This window comes from Salmo salar, chromosome ssa19 (assembly GCF_905237065.1).
Source record: "Salmo salar chromosome ssa19, Ssal_v3.1, whole genome shotgun sequence".
In the NCBI taxonomy this organism is placed as follows: Eukaryota; Metazoa; Chordata; class Actinopteri; order Salmoniformes; family Salmonidae; genus Salmo; species Salmo salar.
In genome coordinates this window covers 50,883,643-50,900,348 of record NC_059460.1, presented here as the reverse complement: position 1 = coordinate 50,900,348, position 16,706 = coordinate 50,883,643, and the positions used below count along the sequence as shown (strand labels likewise).

Genomic DNA, 16,706 nt, shown 5'->3' with positions numbered 1-16,706 from the left:
GAGAGTTAACTATAAATCGGAAGTTATGCTCCCGGTGCGATTACTTACACTGCAATGCAAGTCTGCTTTTCGCGCCATCCATGTGCTTTTAATGTAGGCTATTCTTTGGTTTTCCAGGTTCCCGACCTTCCATGGTAATGTACATTCGCTGATAGACGGAGCCTCAAGGGCATGTCTTGATCGCCGTCCCCGTCTCCGGTTTGCTCGGATTCCATCTCTCCCTGCCTTCTCCGGACAGCTTAGCGGTGTAGATAGAGTCTCTGCAGTCACGTGGGTCGGGAAAATCGAGAGTGAGCTAGCGAGAGACAGCGCGCGCGCGTGCGTGCGTGTGTGTGTGTGTGTGTGTGTGTGTGTGTGTGGGGTGGGGGGGGGGGGGGTCCCTCCTCTGCAGTTTGCAGATTGTTATGTTTCAGACTCTCGCTGGATAGAGCGAGAGCCACAGAGAGCGCGCCGGATTCTCAGCCTTACTTACCGAAAAGCCTTTCTGTCCAACCGCCACCTCCCTTTCCCACCAACCGCCATTCTCTATACCCCCGGAAACCCTGGACATTTTTCCTCCCTCCTTATAGTTTTCTATTCGGCTTTCATTCAGTCGCAATCTGAACAACTGGTTTACGCACTCCTGCTTATTTGGATTGGTCTGACACACGAGGGGCCGTGGATGAGCTTTAGCCAAAACCGGAGATGGAAGTGCTGATAATATGTATTTCCTTTTGGATATTGCAATGCAATTCAGTGGCAAGCGCGGACTCTATCATTCACATCGGTAAGGAGCTTGTGCAGGGGAGAAGGGATGAAAACGCGGACGTGTGATTGAAAACGCGGACGTGTGATATAAACCCCTTCGGGGCTTCGAATAAAACAGTGCAGTCTTTTGTTGTTGAAATTAAAGACACATTTAGGAAGCCTTAAGGGTGACAGATATGCGTCTTGAATGTGTTAGTAGCCTGTATGAAGAGCGAGTTTGAACTAAAGACCTTATACGCTTGATCTGTAATTCTGGTCAGTAACGTTGTCATGAGTGGAGCTGTGAACATTTTACAATATCTTAATTTGAATTCTAAACCATACAGTCATTGTCAGATCAATCTGTCAGTTTACATTAACCTATTATACAGAATATCATATGAATGGCTTTGCAAACGTTTGATTGAAAGTCCCTGGAAAAGTACACCGCTAATGTGTATTTTCATAAATCATGAGAATAAAGACAATATTTCAAATATATTGTTATTCACACGACAAAACCTAACTAATTTGCCTAGATCAGACAAACTAACACAACGTGGGTTTTTAAAGGATTGCATATCCCTTCTCCTCCCGGTCCCCATCTAGAGCTTGAACTTTGAATTGAACGTGAGCGAAATGTTAATACAAGCCTGTGAAGGAAATACATGACAAAGGGACAAATACTAAACCAACAGTAGAATAGATGCCAGTGTAATCTGTTTGGTGAATTTGGGTGGGTAAAACTTCAGATTTGTCCAATTGATTTTATCTGACTTGAACACATTTTTTTTACTGAAACAACTAACATAGGCGGTGGAGGAGAAGATGGTGGGGGAGAGGGAGGGGTCAATATGAATGACTTGATTATTGTATTTCTGAATAATGCCACTTGTTTGACCAAAGACAACTAATACACACACACACACACACACACACACACACACACACACACACACACACACACACACACACACACACACACACACACACACACACACACACACACACACACACACACACATACACATACACATACACACACCTTAGCAGTGGACCATTAGTTTTTCAAATTTTCCATGGAAACCTTTGCATACCAATGGTGATGCAGTGACTAGTTGATTGCTTGAAATAAAGCCATCAAGCACGACAACAGTTGAAGCATTTGACATTTGAGAATTCTGTAGTACTTAGACATGTAGGTTATTTGTCTTGGACACTATCAAGCTTCAGAGGCAGCATTGCGGGGGTTTATAATTAAACATATATTGGATACATTATCATCGATGGCATTTGCACTATTATCTGCCTAAACCAGATATAGATAACAACCGCATATAGCTAACAAAGCCGGTCTAACGCAAGTTGGAATAGTTGGAATGTAGCCATTGCACTTTTGTCATCCCCTCCACCCTCTCTACCCCGAAACTAGGGCTTTTACCTGGATTTTGCTACTCTAAGGTTTTCAAAACGTTCATTTCATGTCCGTTGAGGTTGTGATGCGTTTTTGGCACATTTTGTTCTATTGGAATCCAATGTATTGGTGATCTTGACAGAAAAAGCTTGCAGTGCAAAGCCAGTAAGTAGCCTATCGAGCATGCTATTTCAAGCTTTAGCCTACCCTTGAGTAGCCTAGGCTACGCTAATCTTAACATGAACATGGTTAAAACAATTCATTCTTTTTCTGATTAACTTCCTATTAAATATTGTCTTAATGAATGAAGTTGAATAGTGGTACACCATTACGTTTGAACGCCATGAATGCTCATTTAAAAGGCTTGACGCATGAGGCATGAGGTTCAAATAGTCCTTCTCCATAGCCGGTCTCCGTGCCCAGTCTGCTGCTGCGCAAAAAGTCTGGATAGCCCTCAATACAAGACGGGTCGAACTTGGCAACCAAAAGACTGCCCACTATCGAATGTGGCAGTTTCATTCCGGTCAATTTTTTGAGGGGTTACTCCTCCTAGCTTTGAATATAGGCTATTAATGTGAAATGGACATGGCTATCCTACAGATATCAGACAGTTTAGGGTTATTGTTATTGTGCGTAAAATGCTACCAATAGAGACAGTCAGTTGTGAACGACGTGAAATAACCACGTTTTCCACCTCATTACCAATATATCCTTTAACTCTCCTATTCTTTCTTCTTCTCCTCTTAAGTTGTCATTGTAGCTAAAAGAGGAGTGTGTTTCCTAAGCAGGAGAGGAATAGGTCTGTCTCATAAATTGGACACCTGACGTGAGGGATTTACGGGGTTATGAAACGCTGGTTATCTAGCCCTGCATTGGAAGGCGAGCTCGAACACCGGGAATCCAATCGGTTCTCAATGGCAAACAGAATGGGCAGATGCGGCATTCTCATCCCCCGCTAAATAAGATGAACATATCAGTTAACCATCAAGCAGGCTATTCGCTCAAAACACCTGCACACCTGCAAAATACGATACATCCTAATCTACTTTATCGTATAGCATCTGAAAGCTGTTTACATTAATGAACTTCAAATGACTGATAATGTATCAACAAACAATTCCGGGTCATAATGTGAAACGTTAACGGATTTCATAGTGTAGTAGGTCTAGCATGGGCGAGGTTATATTGTGAAGCCCGGCCCATATCTAACTGAAGCCGATGATGAGGGGGCAGAAATTGCCCCTAACTACTGATACAGGGCCAGCTTTTACAATGGTAAAAACAAGGATTAGATTTCGGCAATCTGGTCCAAGATACAGTATTTCGTTAATGTACATATTCCAAGAGGAGCTGGAGCTGAGAGTTTGTTTATATAGTTCGAAAACATGGTACAACATTCTTGCTCTCCATGGTGCTGAAATTTTGGGATCGTGTAACCACCATTGACGGGCAGGGAAAGTGAAAAGTCTTGATCTGGCATCCACCCATTCACTGATCTATGTGTATGTACATCCCCCAACATTTCATTATAACGCTAATTAATCTTCACTGAAAACCCAAATCATGAAAAGGCGATTTAACATGTCATGTCATATCATCCCTTTCTTTAACAAATTCGACCTTTTCAATCGTTTCCCTGAAACTAACCTCGTCCCCAGCCCCAGGCTGATTAGGCTACACACAGGCAGAAGTGTCAGGCGAACGAGATTTCTCTGAAACTGAAATGCAACTGCCTCAGTAGTCTTAGAAAACGGACGTCTACACATATTGCAATGTTGAACATGTCATATTTTCAACAGGTGCCATATTCGAGGAGAACGCAGTGAGGGATGACGAGGTTTTCCAGCTGGCGATCTCAGACCTCAGTCTCAACGACGACATTTTGCAGAGCGAGAAAATCACACATTCCATAAAACTTGTCGAGGTTAACAACCCTTTCCAGGCGGTCCAGGAAGGTAAGTGGGATGCCATCGAATTGTTTTAATGCATTGTTTTCCCTTTCCCCTTTCGCCATATTTGGTTAGTACTTTACAGTATCATAACCTACCTCGAGTGCAGTTTGTAGGCTAGTTAGTCATATTTTTAAGATGGGAATTGGGTCCTTTTAAGGGGAAATATCTCTTCTTTGATGCTCTTTAAGCCAAGGCTCCCCAAACTAGTCCAGCAGCAGTGTCTTCTGTGGATAGAAAGCTAGGTGGAAGTATTGAGTCGAGCAGGACTCAATAGCAATTTTCTACATAATTGCCATCCAGTACGCAGAAACCCCTATAGACGTCCTGCTTTCAAAAAGGGTAGCCTAATTTGCTTGTCTTTCTGTTGTATGGGTGATGATCATGATGATGGTAGATACGTTTTTTTTTTACTGTTTCAGACTGTAATATCCATAACGGAAGGTGTAACATCTATAGGAGTCGTTTTTCCTCTTTAGTAGTAATGGAAATTACAATCTTTTCAAAATAGTCCTTGTTTTGTTCAGCCAAGTCCTTGTTTTGTTCAGCGAAATGCCTATCCATGTTTTGACCTTAAGACATACAAACTCACAGGCTTTAGCTAATATGTTCAGTCTCTCCAAAAAACGTGTCCATTTCATGTAATATCCTTAATCCCTCTAATTTGCTTCATATCTCCAACATGCCAATATTTAGAATTCCTAAGGGGCACAACACACAATCACAGGAATCATTTAAATTTCGTTTGTCCCTTCTGAGACATTAAAGTTGTGATTTTGCATTCAAATGTAACATCCATAAAACTGAAATCGCCCTGTAAATCTGTTTCTGGGTTGAAGAAGCTATGACCTTTGAAAAGACATCAGCCAGGGGAGAGTTACAACAGAGATGTGTCATTGCTCTATCACACATTTATTTATTTTTATTTTATTTAACCTTTATTTAACTAGGCAAGTCAGATTTAAGAACAAATTCTTATTCACAATGATAGTCTACCTGGCCTACATATAGCACGAATTGGATTACTAACATATCAGACGAAGTGCAAAATAAATGCAGGACGTCACATATCATACGAAATGGATGACACAGGACACAATTTGATGACGTAGAACACAAAAAACGAGGACCACTTTTAGCTCGTGAGCACCACTTTCAAAACTAATGGCTGAAATTATACAAAAGTTTGATAGTGCATCTTTAACACCCACACCTGAGAGTTGAGCAGGGGTCAATGCCCCTGTGAATTAGCACAATCAGCATGTTTGACCTTTGCCTTGGGTTATGTTCAAAGCGTAGACCACCGGACGTTTCTGAGTACAAGGATGTTCTCTGATGTTCTAGAATTACTTGTAAACCATGTCATCATTACTCGCCAGAGGTTTGTATAGGTCGCATACAGTACATGCACACTTATCTTGTTTTGGCAGCTGTTAATGTTGAATTGAAATCGAAACTCAGTCAGTGATCCTTCCGTGACCTTCCAGAGGAGGTCAATAGCAGCAAAGGACATGCTGCTCATTATTTGCTTACATCTCTTTCAGCAAATCTATGTTAACTGCATGTAAGTATACATGGCCTTTGCACACGAGTACACTAACAATGGCATATTTTTCCCATTTACTTTGGAGGCAGCCCGTTAATTGGTCACAGTTGAGTCCCTGGGCTTTTTCAATTAATGACAAAGGGACAGAGGAGATCAATATGGCACAGCCAGGGAGCGGCTCGATGACGTCCCACTCACCGCTGACCTTTTCCTCCACGCCAGATAGTCAGCCCTCTTTGGAGGATTATGGGTAATGAGGGAGGGATTCACACCGATCCGCTCTCAGAGAGCAATAGAAACAAAAGACGCCCAGGGGGCCATGGAGCTGCTGATCTGATGCCTGTCTTGCGGAGAGGGAGGAGAGAGAGATCCCTGGCTGACTTAGAACACAACGCTCTGTTGCTTAGCTCCACCAGAGGCGTTATGCCCATAGGGAGCACAAGGGCACGTGCCCAGTCAGATTTGTCCTGTTTTATTTTAGATTTTTTCTGATGTTCAACTAATTACTAAACAGATTTTTTTTCAAACCCACGTTTTATCGAAAATATACTAAACAAAAATATAAACACAACATGTCAATTGTTGGTCCCATGCTTCCTGAGCTGAAATAAAAGATCCCAGACATTTTCAATATGCATACGCACAAAAAGCTTATTTTTCTAAAATGTTGTGCACAAATTTGTTACATCCCTGTTAGTGAGCATTTTTCCTTTGCCAAGATAATCCATCCACCTGACAGGTGTGGCATATAAATAAGAAGATTAAACAGCATGATCATTCCTTGTGCTGGGGACAATAAAAGGCCACTCTAAAATGTTTTGTCAAACAGCACAATGCCATAGATGTTTCAAGTTTTGATGGAGCCTGCAATTGGCATGCTGACTGCAGGAATGTCCACCAAAGCTGTTGCCAAAGAATTAAATGTTAATTTCTCTACCATAAGCTGCCTCCAACGTCGTTTTAGAGAATTTGGCAGTATGTCGAACAGGTCTCAAAACCGCTGATAACGTGTAACCACGCCAGCCCAGGACCTCCACATGTGGCTTCTTCACCTGCGGGATGGTCTGAGATTAGCCACCCGAACAGCTGATGAACCTGTAGGTTTTCACAACTGAAGAATTTCTGCACAAACTGTCAGAAACATCTTGGAGAAGGTGCACGTCGTCCTCACCAGAGTATTGACCTAACTGCAGTTCGGCGTTGTAACCGACTTCAGTGGACAAATGCTCATCCTCAATGGCCACTGGCACACTGGAGAAGGGTGCTCTTCATTGATTAATCCTGGTTTCAACTGTAGACAGTTTGTATGGCAAGGTTGCTAGACTTTATAAAAACAAGCAATTAATAAATGAACTGAATAACACTATCATTCCTTTCAATCTTTTACCTAGATTTTAGCAGAGATGCAAAGAAACATAGAAACACCAGTCTGGAACATACAGAGGCATGCTTATATATGCATAAAAATACTTGGTTTGAACATAATCTGTCACCACAATGAATTTGTGTGCTTTAATTATGACGCCATGATATGTGCCTGTTGTGATGATGATGTGTGTCATGATCTCATTAACTGTGTTGGAATGTGGATGTAATATCCTAGGCATGTTAATGTACTATATAGAGATGACACCCTCATTACAATTACAATTATATACTGTACATATAATTTATTTTACATAGAATTAGGCATAATGATTATAGCTCCTGATTGCAGGAAAAAATCTGTTTCAGGTGTTTTAAAAATGCTAAATTCTCCAACCACCTTCCCCCCCATCCACACGTACTTCGTGACCCCTCTAAAATAATAGGTTTATGACGCCCCTGCCTTTGCCCATTACGTTTTGTTCCCATACGAAAGGAGGTTAATAAGAAACCCTCTGCCCAGTGCTGTTTCCCTGTGTTTAATTTAACATTTTAGAGAAACAGGAGTTTTGTAGGAGTGAATAACCAATGCAAGTTAAGATACTGGAGGCACATATAGTCCTATGTGTTGTTCATGGTAAGTGTTAGGCAGTGTTTCATCCTTAATGATGTCTATATTGTGTTGCTTGAAGACAAGGAAAGCATGCGTTACCATACCCCTCCCGTTGCCCATGGTTACAGAATAATTCACAACACCAATGAAGACATTTCATAAAAGAGCAGAGAAACATGACATATGGACGTACCGACTTGCACGCACACACACATTTGTTCATTGCAGTTAAGTTGATTTAGCTTGTTTGAAAACACATCCCATACAAGACAAAGCATTAGTGTTTCTTATGACAGTGGCAGCTTATTAATAATGGTGAATGTGCATTTAGGGTGGAGTTGTTTTTCATCCTTGGAACATGCAATTATTTTACAGCAAGCCTTTGATTTTATTCTATATAAAACTATTGTTTATAAGCATTAAGAATGACTTCTGAATGTTTGTCTAATTACATTTCTCGTTACCTATGAAGTGTTTTGTCAAAAATAATTGGAATTAGAACCTCACACTCAGCGTTCCCAACCACAGAACAATTTCTATAATCATAATAATAATAACTTATTCAACTTATATAGCGCTTTTCATAATAGAAATCTCAACGAGCTTTATAATGGTTCGATATTTTTATTGACTCTGATGCTGAAGTGTCATTATTGGATATTTGCTCAACTTTTTCTTCTCGCTGTACACATTTTGAATGGCTTTTTAAATTCAAAGAAATTAGGCTAATGACATTTTCTTCATCATGACCAGCAGCTCCATTACGCTGCTTCAGTGTTAAAACAATCATTTTACCCTGGTGTCCTCCGCTGGATGAATTATTGTTATAGTTCATGGAGACGTTTTATTGTCTCCTCATTGTCAGAGCAGTATTCGCTGGTTGGTTTCCATTATTTACCACATGAATATTCATCTCACTAGAAAACAAAACCAAAAAACCTTTTCTCTCCAGGCTTTAAGCGTTTAATTGATATGCCCTTTTTAGTGGCCATGCAGATGAGATGAGTGTTTATGAAGAACATTCATCCGTCTCTCCAGGAAGTGACCTATTCAGTTGGAGTTCAATCGATAAGTACAATACTATCGATACGACTGATAAGGATACATCACAGAAGACCTAAGCCTACTCTTATTTTCACTGTGAAGGTAGAGAGACTCACGTCTTCGATGTGCAACTTCTCCAATGGGACCAGAGATAGTGTAATACTGGGATCACAAAGTGATGAGATTGATCTCCCTCTCTCCTCCCTCTCCCTCACTCTCTTCCTCTCTGTTGGGTTTCTACAGTGAGCTCTGAGAATCACTCATGTCCAGCTGTCAGCCAGCTCCAACCCTGAACCTGCATCGGTCAGTGCTGGCTGGCAATGCGTGAAAGACGACCATTTTATGACAGAGGAAACAATTGGGCAGAATTAATCATGGTGCCGCCCTGACTTTTTCTCCCGGACTGGTGCAATTTAGAAAGGAGATGCATAGCTGGAGTGGGGATAAACATCCAAAAGTACAAGCCCAATTCTGTCTCCACAAGATATACTGCCGTGGTTGCCTCTGAAAGTTCATCCATTAGCTGTGCGCCGTGCTTTAAACGGAGCCATCCGGGATAATTAATTTGTGGACTTTACTGCTCATATCCCGGCATTCTGATGCAAACACTGATTCAAATGCATTCGGTCGGCTTGGCAAGCTGCTTGGGCTGCTTGGGTTCGCTGCGGAGGCCTGTTGCGTGAGGACGGTTGTGTGTGTGTTTCTCCGTTACCTGATAAAATAACCTTCAGACACCTGGGAATCTAATGATTGAGAGCTCCGGTGTGAGTGATGGCTCCCGCTGCTCGGTCCTTTGCAGACAAATTACCATCCTCTGTCCCACTGATGTGCCTGCCCACGGCACGCTTTGTTCATTCGCTTAACTTCTGTCTCGCTCCATTGCTCCCTCTCTCTGTGCTGATCTGCTCACATGATAGGCACCCATTGACTGCATGTCTGTTGGATACTGCCCACCAGGCCATCATATAGCACTTGCTATCAGCCGTAGGCAATCTCTCATGTTTTAGTATAGCAGAGATGAACTGAGATTGCCATTCTGTGCTATTGTACTTCCTGCTAAAGCATTGAGCCAAACTTGTAGGATTAACTTGCAACTTCTCAAGCAAGTAGGGTGAAGTGGATCAAGCAGGGAAGAAGCTGGTTCCCAATAAAGCATATAACATTTGAAAAGGGAACTGAGACAATTTACCGTGAGAGTTTTTTCCCTTTCGGCACCATGTAGCTGGTAGTGACGGAGGTGTAAGGAGAGGGGTTTTAAACCACAGCAGGGTTAAGGTCTGGCTGTAGTGATAACAGCTAGTCATTGAAACTGGAGTTATGAGAGCATGGGCCACCACTCTCCAAGAGGGGAAATGTCTATTATTGAGTGTACTTCACCTTGGCGCCAACCTGCCGCCCCACGCTGCTCTGCTCTTAGCCACTGCGGACCACAGTGTGGAAATGCAAAGGCGACTGTAGAGGGCCTCAGTTGGTAGAGCATAGCGCTTGCTCAACGCCATCGTTGAGGGTTTGATTCCCACCGGGGACCAATACGAAAAAGTAAGAAAATGTATGCATTCACTATTGTAAGTCGCTCTGGATAAGGGCGTCTCCTAAATGATTCAAATCAAATTGTATTGGTCACATACACAAATTTAGCAAATGCTATTGCGTGTGTAGCGAAATGCTTGTGTTCCTTTCTCCAACAGTGCAGTAGTATCTAACAATTCACAACAATACACAAAATCTAAAAGTAAAAGAAGTGAATTAAGAAATATATAAATATTAGGACGATCAATGTCAGAGTGGCTTTGACTAAATACAGTAGAATAGAATACAGTATATACATATGAGATGAGTAAAGCACTATGTAAAGATTATTAAAGTGACTAGTGTTCCATTATTAAAGTGGCCAGTGATTCCATGTCTATAGGGCAGCAGCCTCTAAGGTGCAGGGTTGATGGCTATTTAACAGTCTGATGGCCTTGACATAGAATCAGTTTTTCAGTCTCTCAGTCCCAGGTTTGATGCACCTGGAAGGATGATAGTGGGGTGAACAGGCCATGGCTCAGGTGGTTGATTATACTTTTTGCCTTCCTGTGACATCGGGTGCTGTAGGTGTCCTGGAGGGCAGTGTGCCCTTGGTGATGCGTTGGGTAAACCGTACCCCCCTCTGGAGAGCGCTGCGGTTGCGGGCGGTGCAGTTTCCGTACCAGGCGGTGATACAGCCTGACAGGATGATCTCAATTGTGCATCTGTAAAAGTTTTTGAGAGTCTTATTGGCCAAGCCAAATTTCTTCAGCCTCCGGAGGTTGAAGAGGCACTGTTACGCCTTCTTCACCACACAGTCAGGCAAAAATCAGTTTTACCAAATTATTACCAGCATGTCACATGTGCAACCAGAGAAATAAAATCCTAGACCACCTTTACTCCACACACAGAGATGCATACAAAGCTCTCCCCCGCCCTCCATTTGGCAAATCTGACCATAATTCTATCGTCCTGATTCCTGCTTACAAGCAAAAACTAAAGCAGGAAGTACCAGTGACTCGTCATCTGACCAAAAGTGGTCAGATGACATGGAAGCTACACTACAGGACTGTTTTGGAATCACAGACTGGAATATGTTCCGGGATTCATCCAATGCCATTGAGGAGTACACCACCTCAGTCATCGGCTTCATCAATAAGTGCATCGACGAAGTCGTCCCCACAGTGACTGTACGTACATATCCCAACCAGAAGCCATGGATACCAGGCAACATCCGCATCGAGCTAAATGCTAGAGCTGATGCTTTCCAGGAGCGGGAGACTAATCCGGACGCTTATAAGAAATCCTGCCATGTCCTCAGATGAACCATCAAACAAGCAAAGGATCAATACAGGATTAAGATTGAATCCCATTACACCGGCTCTGACGCTCGTCGGATGTGGCAGGGCTTGAAAATTATTACTGATTACAAAGGGAAACCCAGACCCGAGCTGCCCAGTGTTGCGAGCCTACCAGACGAGCTAAATGCCTTTTATGCTTGCTTCGAGGCAAGCAACACTGAAGCATGCACAAGAGCACCAGTTGTTCTGGTTGACTGTGTGATAACGCTCTCGGTAGCCGATGTGAACAAAACCTTTAAACAGGTCAACATTCACAAAGCCGCTGAGCCAGACGGATTACCAGGATGAGTACTCAAAGCATGCGTGGACCAACTGTCAAGTGTCTTCAATGGCATTTTCAACCTCTCCCTGACCGAGTCTGTAATTCCTACATGTTTCAAGCAGACCACCATAGTCCCTGTGCCCAAGGAAGTGAAGGTAACCTGCCTAAATTATTGCTGCCCCGTGGCACTCACGTCGGTAGCCATGAACTGCTTTGAAAGGTTTGTCATGGCTCACATCAACAGCATGCTCCCGGACACCCTAGACCCACTCCAATTCACATACCGCCCCAACAGATCCACAGATGACGCAATCTCAATCGCACTCCACACTGCCCTTTCTCAACTGGTGAGAATGCTGTTCATTGACTACAGCTCAGCGTTCAACACCATAGTGCCCACCAAGCTCATCACCAAGCTAAGGACTCTGGGACTAAACACCTCCCTTTGCAACTGAATCCTGGACTTTCTGACGGGCCACCCCGAGGTGGTAAGAGTAGGCAACAACATGTCTGCCACGCTGATCCTTAACACAGGGGCCCCTCAAGGGTGCGTCCCCTCCTGTATTCCCTGTTCACCCACGACTGCGTGGCAAAACACGATTCCAACACCATCATTAAGTTTGCTGATGATACAACAGTGGTAGGCTTGATCACGACAACGATGAGATGGCCTATAGGGAGGAGGTCAGAGAACTGGCAGTGTGGTGCAAGGACAACCATCTCTCCCTCAATGTGAGCAAGACAAAGGAGCTGATCGTGGAATACAGGAAAAGGCGGGCCGAAACAGGCCCCCATTAACATTGATGGGGCTGTAGTGGAGCGGGTCAAGAGTTTCAAGTTCGTTGGTGTCCACATCACTAACAAACTAACATGGTCCAAACATACCAAGACAGTCATGAAGAGGGCACGACAAAACCTTTTCCCCCTCATGAGACTGAAAAGATTTGGCATAGGTCCCCAGATCCTCAAAAGGTTCTACAGCTGCACCATCGAGAGCATCCTGACCGGTTGCATCACCGCCTGGTATGGCAACTGCTCGGCATCTGACCGTAAGGCGCTACAGAGGGTAGTGCCTACGGCCCAGTACATCACTGGGACCAAGCTTCCTGCCATCCAGGACCTCTACAATAGGCGGTGTCAGAGGAAAGCCCATAAAATTGTAAGAGACTCCAGTCACCCAAGTTATAAACTGTTTTCTCTGCTTCCGCACGACAAGCAGTACTGGAGTGCCAAGTCTAGGACCAAAAGGCTCCTTAACAGCTTCTACCCCCAAGCCATAAGACTGCTGAACAATTAATAAAATGGCCACCGGACAATTTACATTGACACCCCCCCCATTTGTTTTGTACACTGCTGCTACTCACTGTTTATTATCTATGCATAGTCACTTCACCCCCACCTACATGTACAAATTACCTCAACTGTATATAGCCTCGTTATTGTTATTCTTATTGTGTTACTTTTTATTATTACTTTTTATTTTAGTCTACTTGGTAAATATTTTCTTAACTCTTCTTGAACTGCGCTGTTGGGTTAAGGGCTTGTAAGTAAGCATTTCATGGTAAAGTCTTCACTTGTTGTATTCGGCGCATGTGACAAATAAAGTTTGATTTGATTTGACTTTTGTCTGTGTGGGTGGACCAATTCAGATTGTCAGTGATGTATACCCCGAGGAACTTGAAGCTTTCCACCTTCTCCAATGTGGTCCCGTCGATGTGGATAGGGGCGTGCTCCCTCTGCTGTTTCCTGAAGTCCACGATCAGCTCCTTCATTTTGTATCCATCATTTTATTTTCCTGGCACCACTCCACCAGGGCCCTCACCTCCTCCTTGTTGGTTGTCTCGTCAATGTTGGTAATCAGGCCTACTACTGTTGTGTCGTCTGCAAACTTGATGATTGAGTTGGATTCGTGCATGGCCATGCAGTCATGGGTGAACAGGGAGTTCAGGAGGGGGCTGAGCATACACCCTTGTGGGGCCCATGTGTTGAGGATCAGCGAAGTGGAGGTTTTGTTTCCTACCTTCACCCCCTGGGGGCGGCCCATCAGGAAGTGTCAAGACCCAGTTGCACAGGGCGGGGTTCAGATCCAGGGCATCAAGCTTAATGATGAGCTTAGAGGGTACTATGGTGTTGAAGGCTGAGGTATAGTCAATGAACAGCATTCCGAGGTAGGTATTCCTCTTGTCAAGATGGGATATGGTAGTGTGCAGTGCAGTGGCAATTGCATAATCTGTGGATCTATTGGGGCGTTAAAACAAATTGAAGTGGGTCTAGGGAGTCAGGTAAGATAGAGGTGATATGATCCTTAACTAGCCTCTCAAAGCACTTCATGGTGACAGAAGTGAGTGCTACGGGGCGATAGTCATTTAGTTCAGTTACCTTTGTTTTCTTGGGTACAGGAACAATGGTGGACATTTTGAAGCAAGTGGGGACAGCAGACTGGGACAGGGAGAGATTGAATATGTCTGTTAACACTCCAGCCAGCTGGTCTGCGCATGCTCTGAGGAAGCGTTTAGTGTGAAGCGTTTAGTGTATCCTCTCATGTAAATGAGAGGATCGGTGTCCCTTCCACGGGACGGTTGAGCTAACGTAGGCTAATGTGATTAGCATGAGGTTGTAAGTAACAAGAACATTTCCCAAGACATAGACTTGAGTATGTAATTTCAGGCAAAAATTTAAAAAACAGGGGTGAACAATTAGCCTCGCAGTATATCCATATCATTTTATTAGCCAATATATTACCACCTTTCATTCCCCAAGAAAAAATATTTTTGCAGTAGTTCTTTACCAGAGTTGTTTATTATTAATCTAGCAGGTCCTGACTTCCAGAGATCTATAATTTGGTTGCCGAGTGGTAGCCTGCTGTAATCAGCAAAGTGGGGTCAGTTTTTACTTTCCTGCTTTACTCTTCCAGCTTCCGTTATGAAGCCCTCCAAATCGCCCCCTCGTTAATTCGGCATCTAAAACTCCTATCATGTTTTCTTAAATATTTCTAGTGGCTGTGGAATGGAACTACTATCCTGCCACCAGCAATTAATGAAAGGGAATAAGGGAAGCAGCGGTGACACTCGGATGGAAGCAGTGAGGGATGAATGATGGATCAAGTAATGTAATATATCGTAGTTAAGACCGCTCTCGCTGTGTTGTTTTAACCACCAGACGCTAGTGGCACGATTTAGTCTAAATCAACTGCTGTCAATGTTAATGTCCATCATAGCTGATAGATAGAAACGTTTAAAAATCACACTTACCCATGTAAAAACACTTGTGTAAAGTACCCATTGCTCATTACTGATCATGCGGGTGCACTGTTAAGATTGAGTCATGACATAGAACAGCTGCCTGTCATCTAATACTGGGACATGCTGTAAATGTACTCTTTCCCTTTTATTTAGACAATGGAAATGTAGTTAAGAGTTTACGGCACAGCCAAAAGCCTTATATCCAGCGTATTGTGATCTAGTGTGATAGTATATCGATATAGACTAGGGGGACCCACCTGTTGCAGTGTATAGCCTCTGCTAGTTGACCTTTTCTACAGTTTATGTGGCCTAAGGCTTTTTTCTAGCCTGAATTCAGCAACGAGGAGAATTGACATCTTAAGCAGGATCATTTCCTGGAACAATTTGTCTCGGGGCTATAAATCCAAGCCCCACATAAATTTGACATATTTGGTCTGGAAGTTATGTGGTTAAGATTGAAAGAGTTTCTGAAGTTGCAGGGATTTCCTGTGTGACTGTTTTCAAAGGGAGAAACACCATCCGGACAAATTTCATTACACTCTCTGATCTCTGCATGCCATCTCAGAACAAATCGCAGATACGTTCTGAGGCTTTAAACTCAGCCCAATTACCTTTTTTTCAGACTCTTTTGTGATGTAATTTCCCCTATTTTTATTGGGTTGTGGTTCGTTTGGACTGACAATGATGAAGAGATTTGGATTGAGATTAAACATGGATTGAGATTAAACATACTGGGGGTGGCAGGTTGCCTAGTGGTTAGAGCGTTGGGCCAGGAACCGAAATGTAAAATTTGTACAAGGTAAAAATCTGTCTTTCTGCCCCTGAACAAGGCAGTTGTTCCCTGGTAGGCCGTCATTGTAAATAAGAACTTGTTTTTAACTGACTTGCCAAGTTAATTAAATAAAGGTTAAATATAAAAAATATAAAAAAGACTGTGTCTTAATGTAGATCTAGTTATAACCTAACTAGAGCCTGAGCCACGTCATATGCTAAAGAAAAACTCCTTGTCCTAGTAACTCTGTCTTTGGCAGCTTTCACTCTGCAGGTCCACAGGGGGAGAACAGCAGCGTCTCCATGGTGATGCACCGGAACGCCCCTCTCTTCCCTCTCGTCACTCATTTGACCTGTCAGACTTTTTACTCAGTCAAATACACCACGCTGCAGCATTACACTATTCAATCAGAATGACTCACCTTTGTGCCTTGGAGAGAGCCATGTACTGAAAGGGAGAGACGGGAGAGAAAGAGAGAGGCAGAGAGAGAGAGAGAGACACTCACAGACAAAAAAAACAGAAACAAAAAGAGAGAGATGCAATGGCCATGCATCGTGCCTAAGAACAGCCCTTAGCCGTGGTATATTGGCCATATACCACACCCCCTCATGTCTTATTGCTTAATTATACAACGGGTGGGTCTAATCCTGAATGCTGATTAGTTAAAACAGCATTCCAGACAGTTTCTATTCCAGAAGTTACCACGACTAAATCTATGATGTTAAAATGCCTATTTACTCTGTTCCATCTATGGCTAATGACTCCCGTGCCAATATATCCTAAAGAAAACTGGCTTCTCGGGCATTAGCACTTAAATACATACCTTAGCAGATGCCGTTTCACACGTTTGAGGCTTTAGTACATGTAGAGCTCCCGCCTGTCGCCCTTGTTGACTGACCTGTG

General features: G+C 43.2%; 1 protein-coding gene across 2 annotated transcripts in view; it reads left to right on the top strand.

Moving 5' to 3' along the window:
• The first annotated feature begins 424 nt into the window (after positions 1-424).
• Positions 425-16,706, top strand: part of grid1b (glutamate receptor, ionotropic, delta 1b) — a 424,434-nt gene continuing 408,152 nt past the window's right edge. For both annotated transcript variants that reach the window (XM_014158350.2, XM_014158349.2), the window contains exons 1-2: positions 425-766; positions 3,940-4,095. In XM_014158350.2, coding sequence (XP_014013825.1) covers positions 685-766; positions 3,940-4,095 — 238 coding nt within the window. In that variant the 5' untranslated portion in view covers positions 425-684. The remainder of the gene's footprint in view (positions 767-3,939; positions 4,096-16,706) is intronic.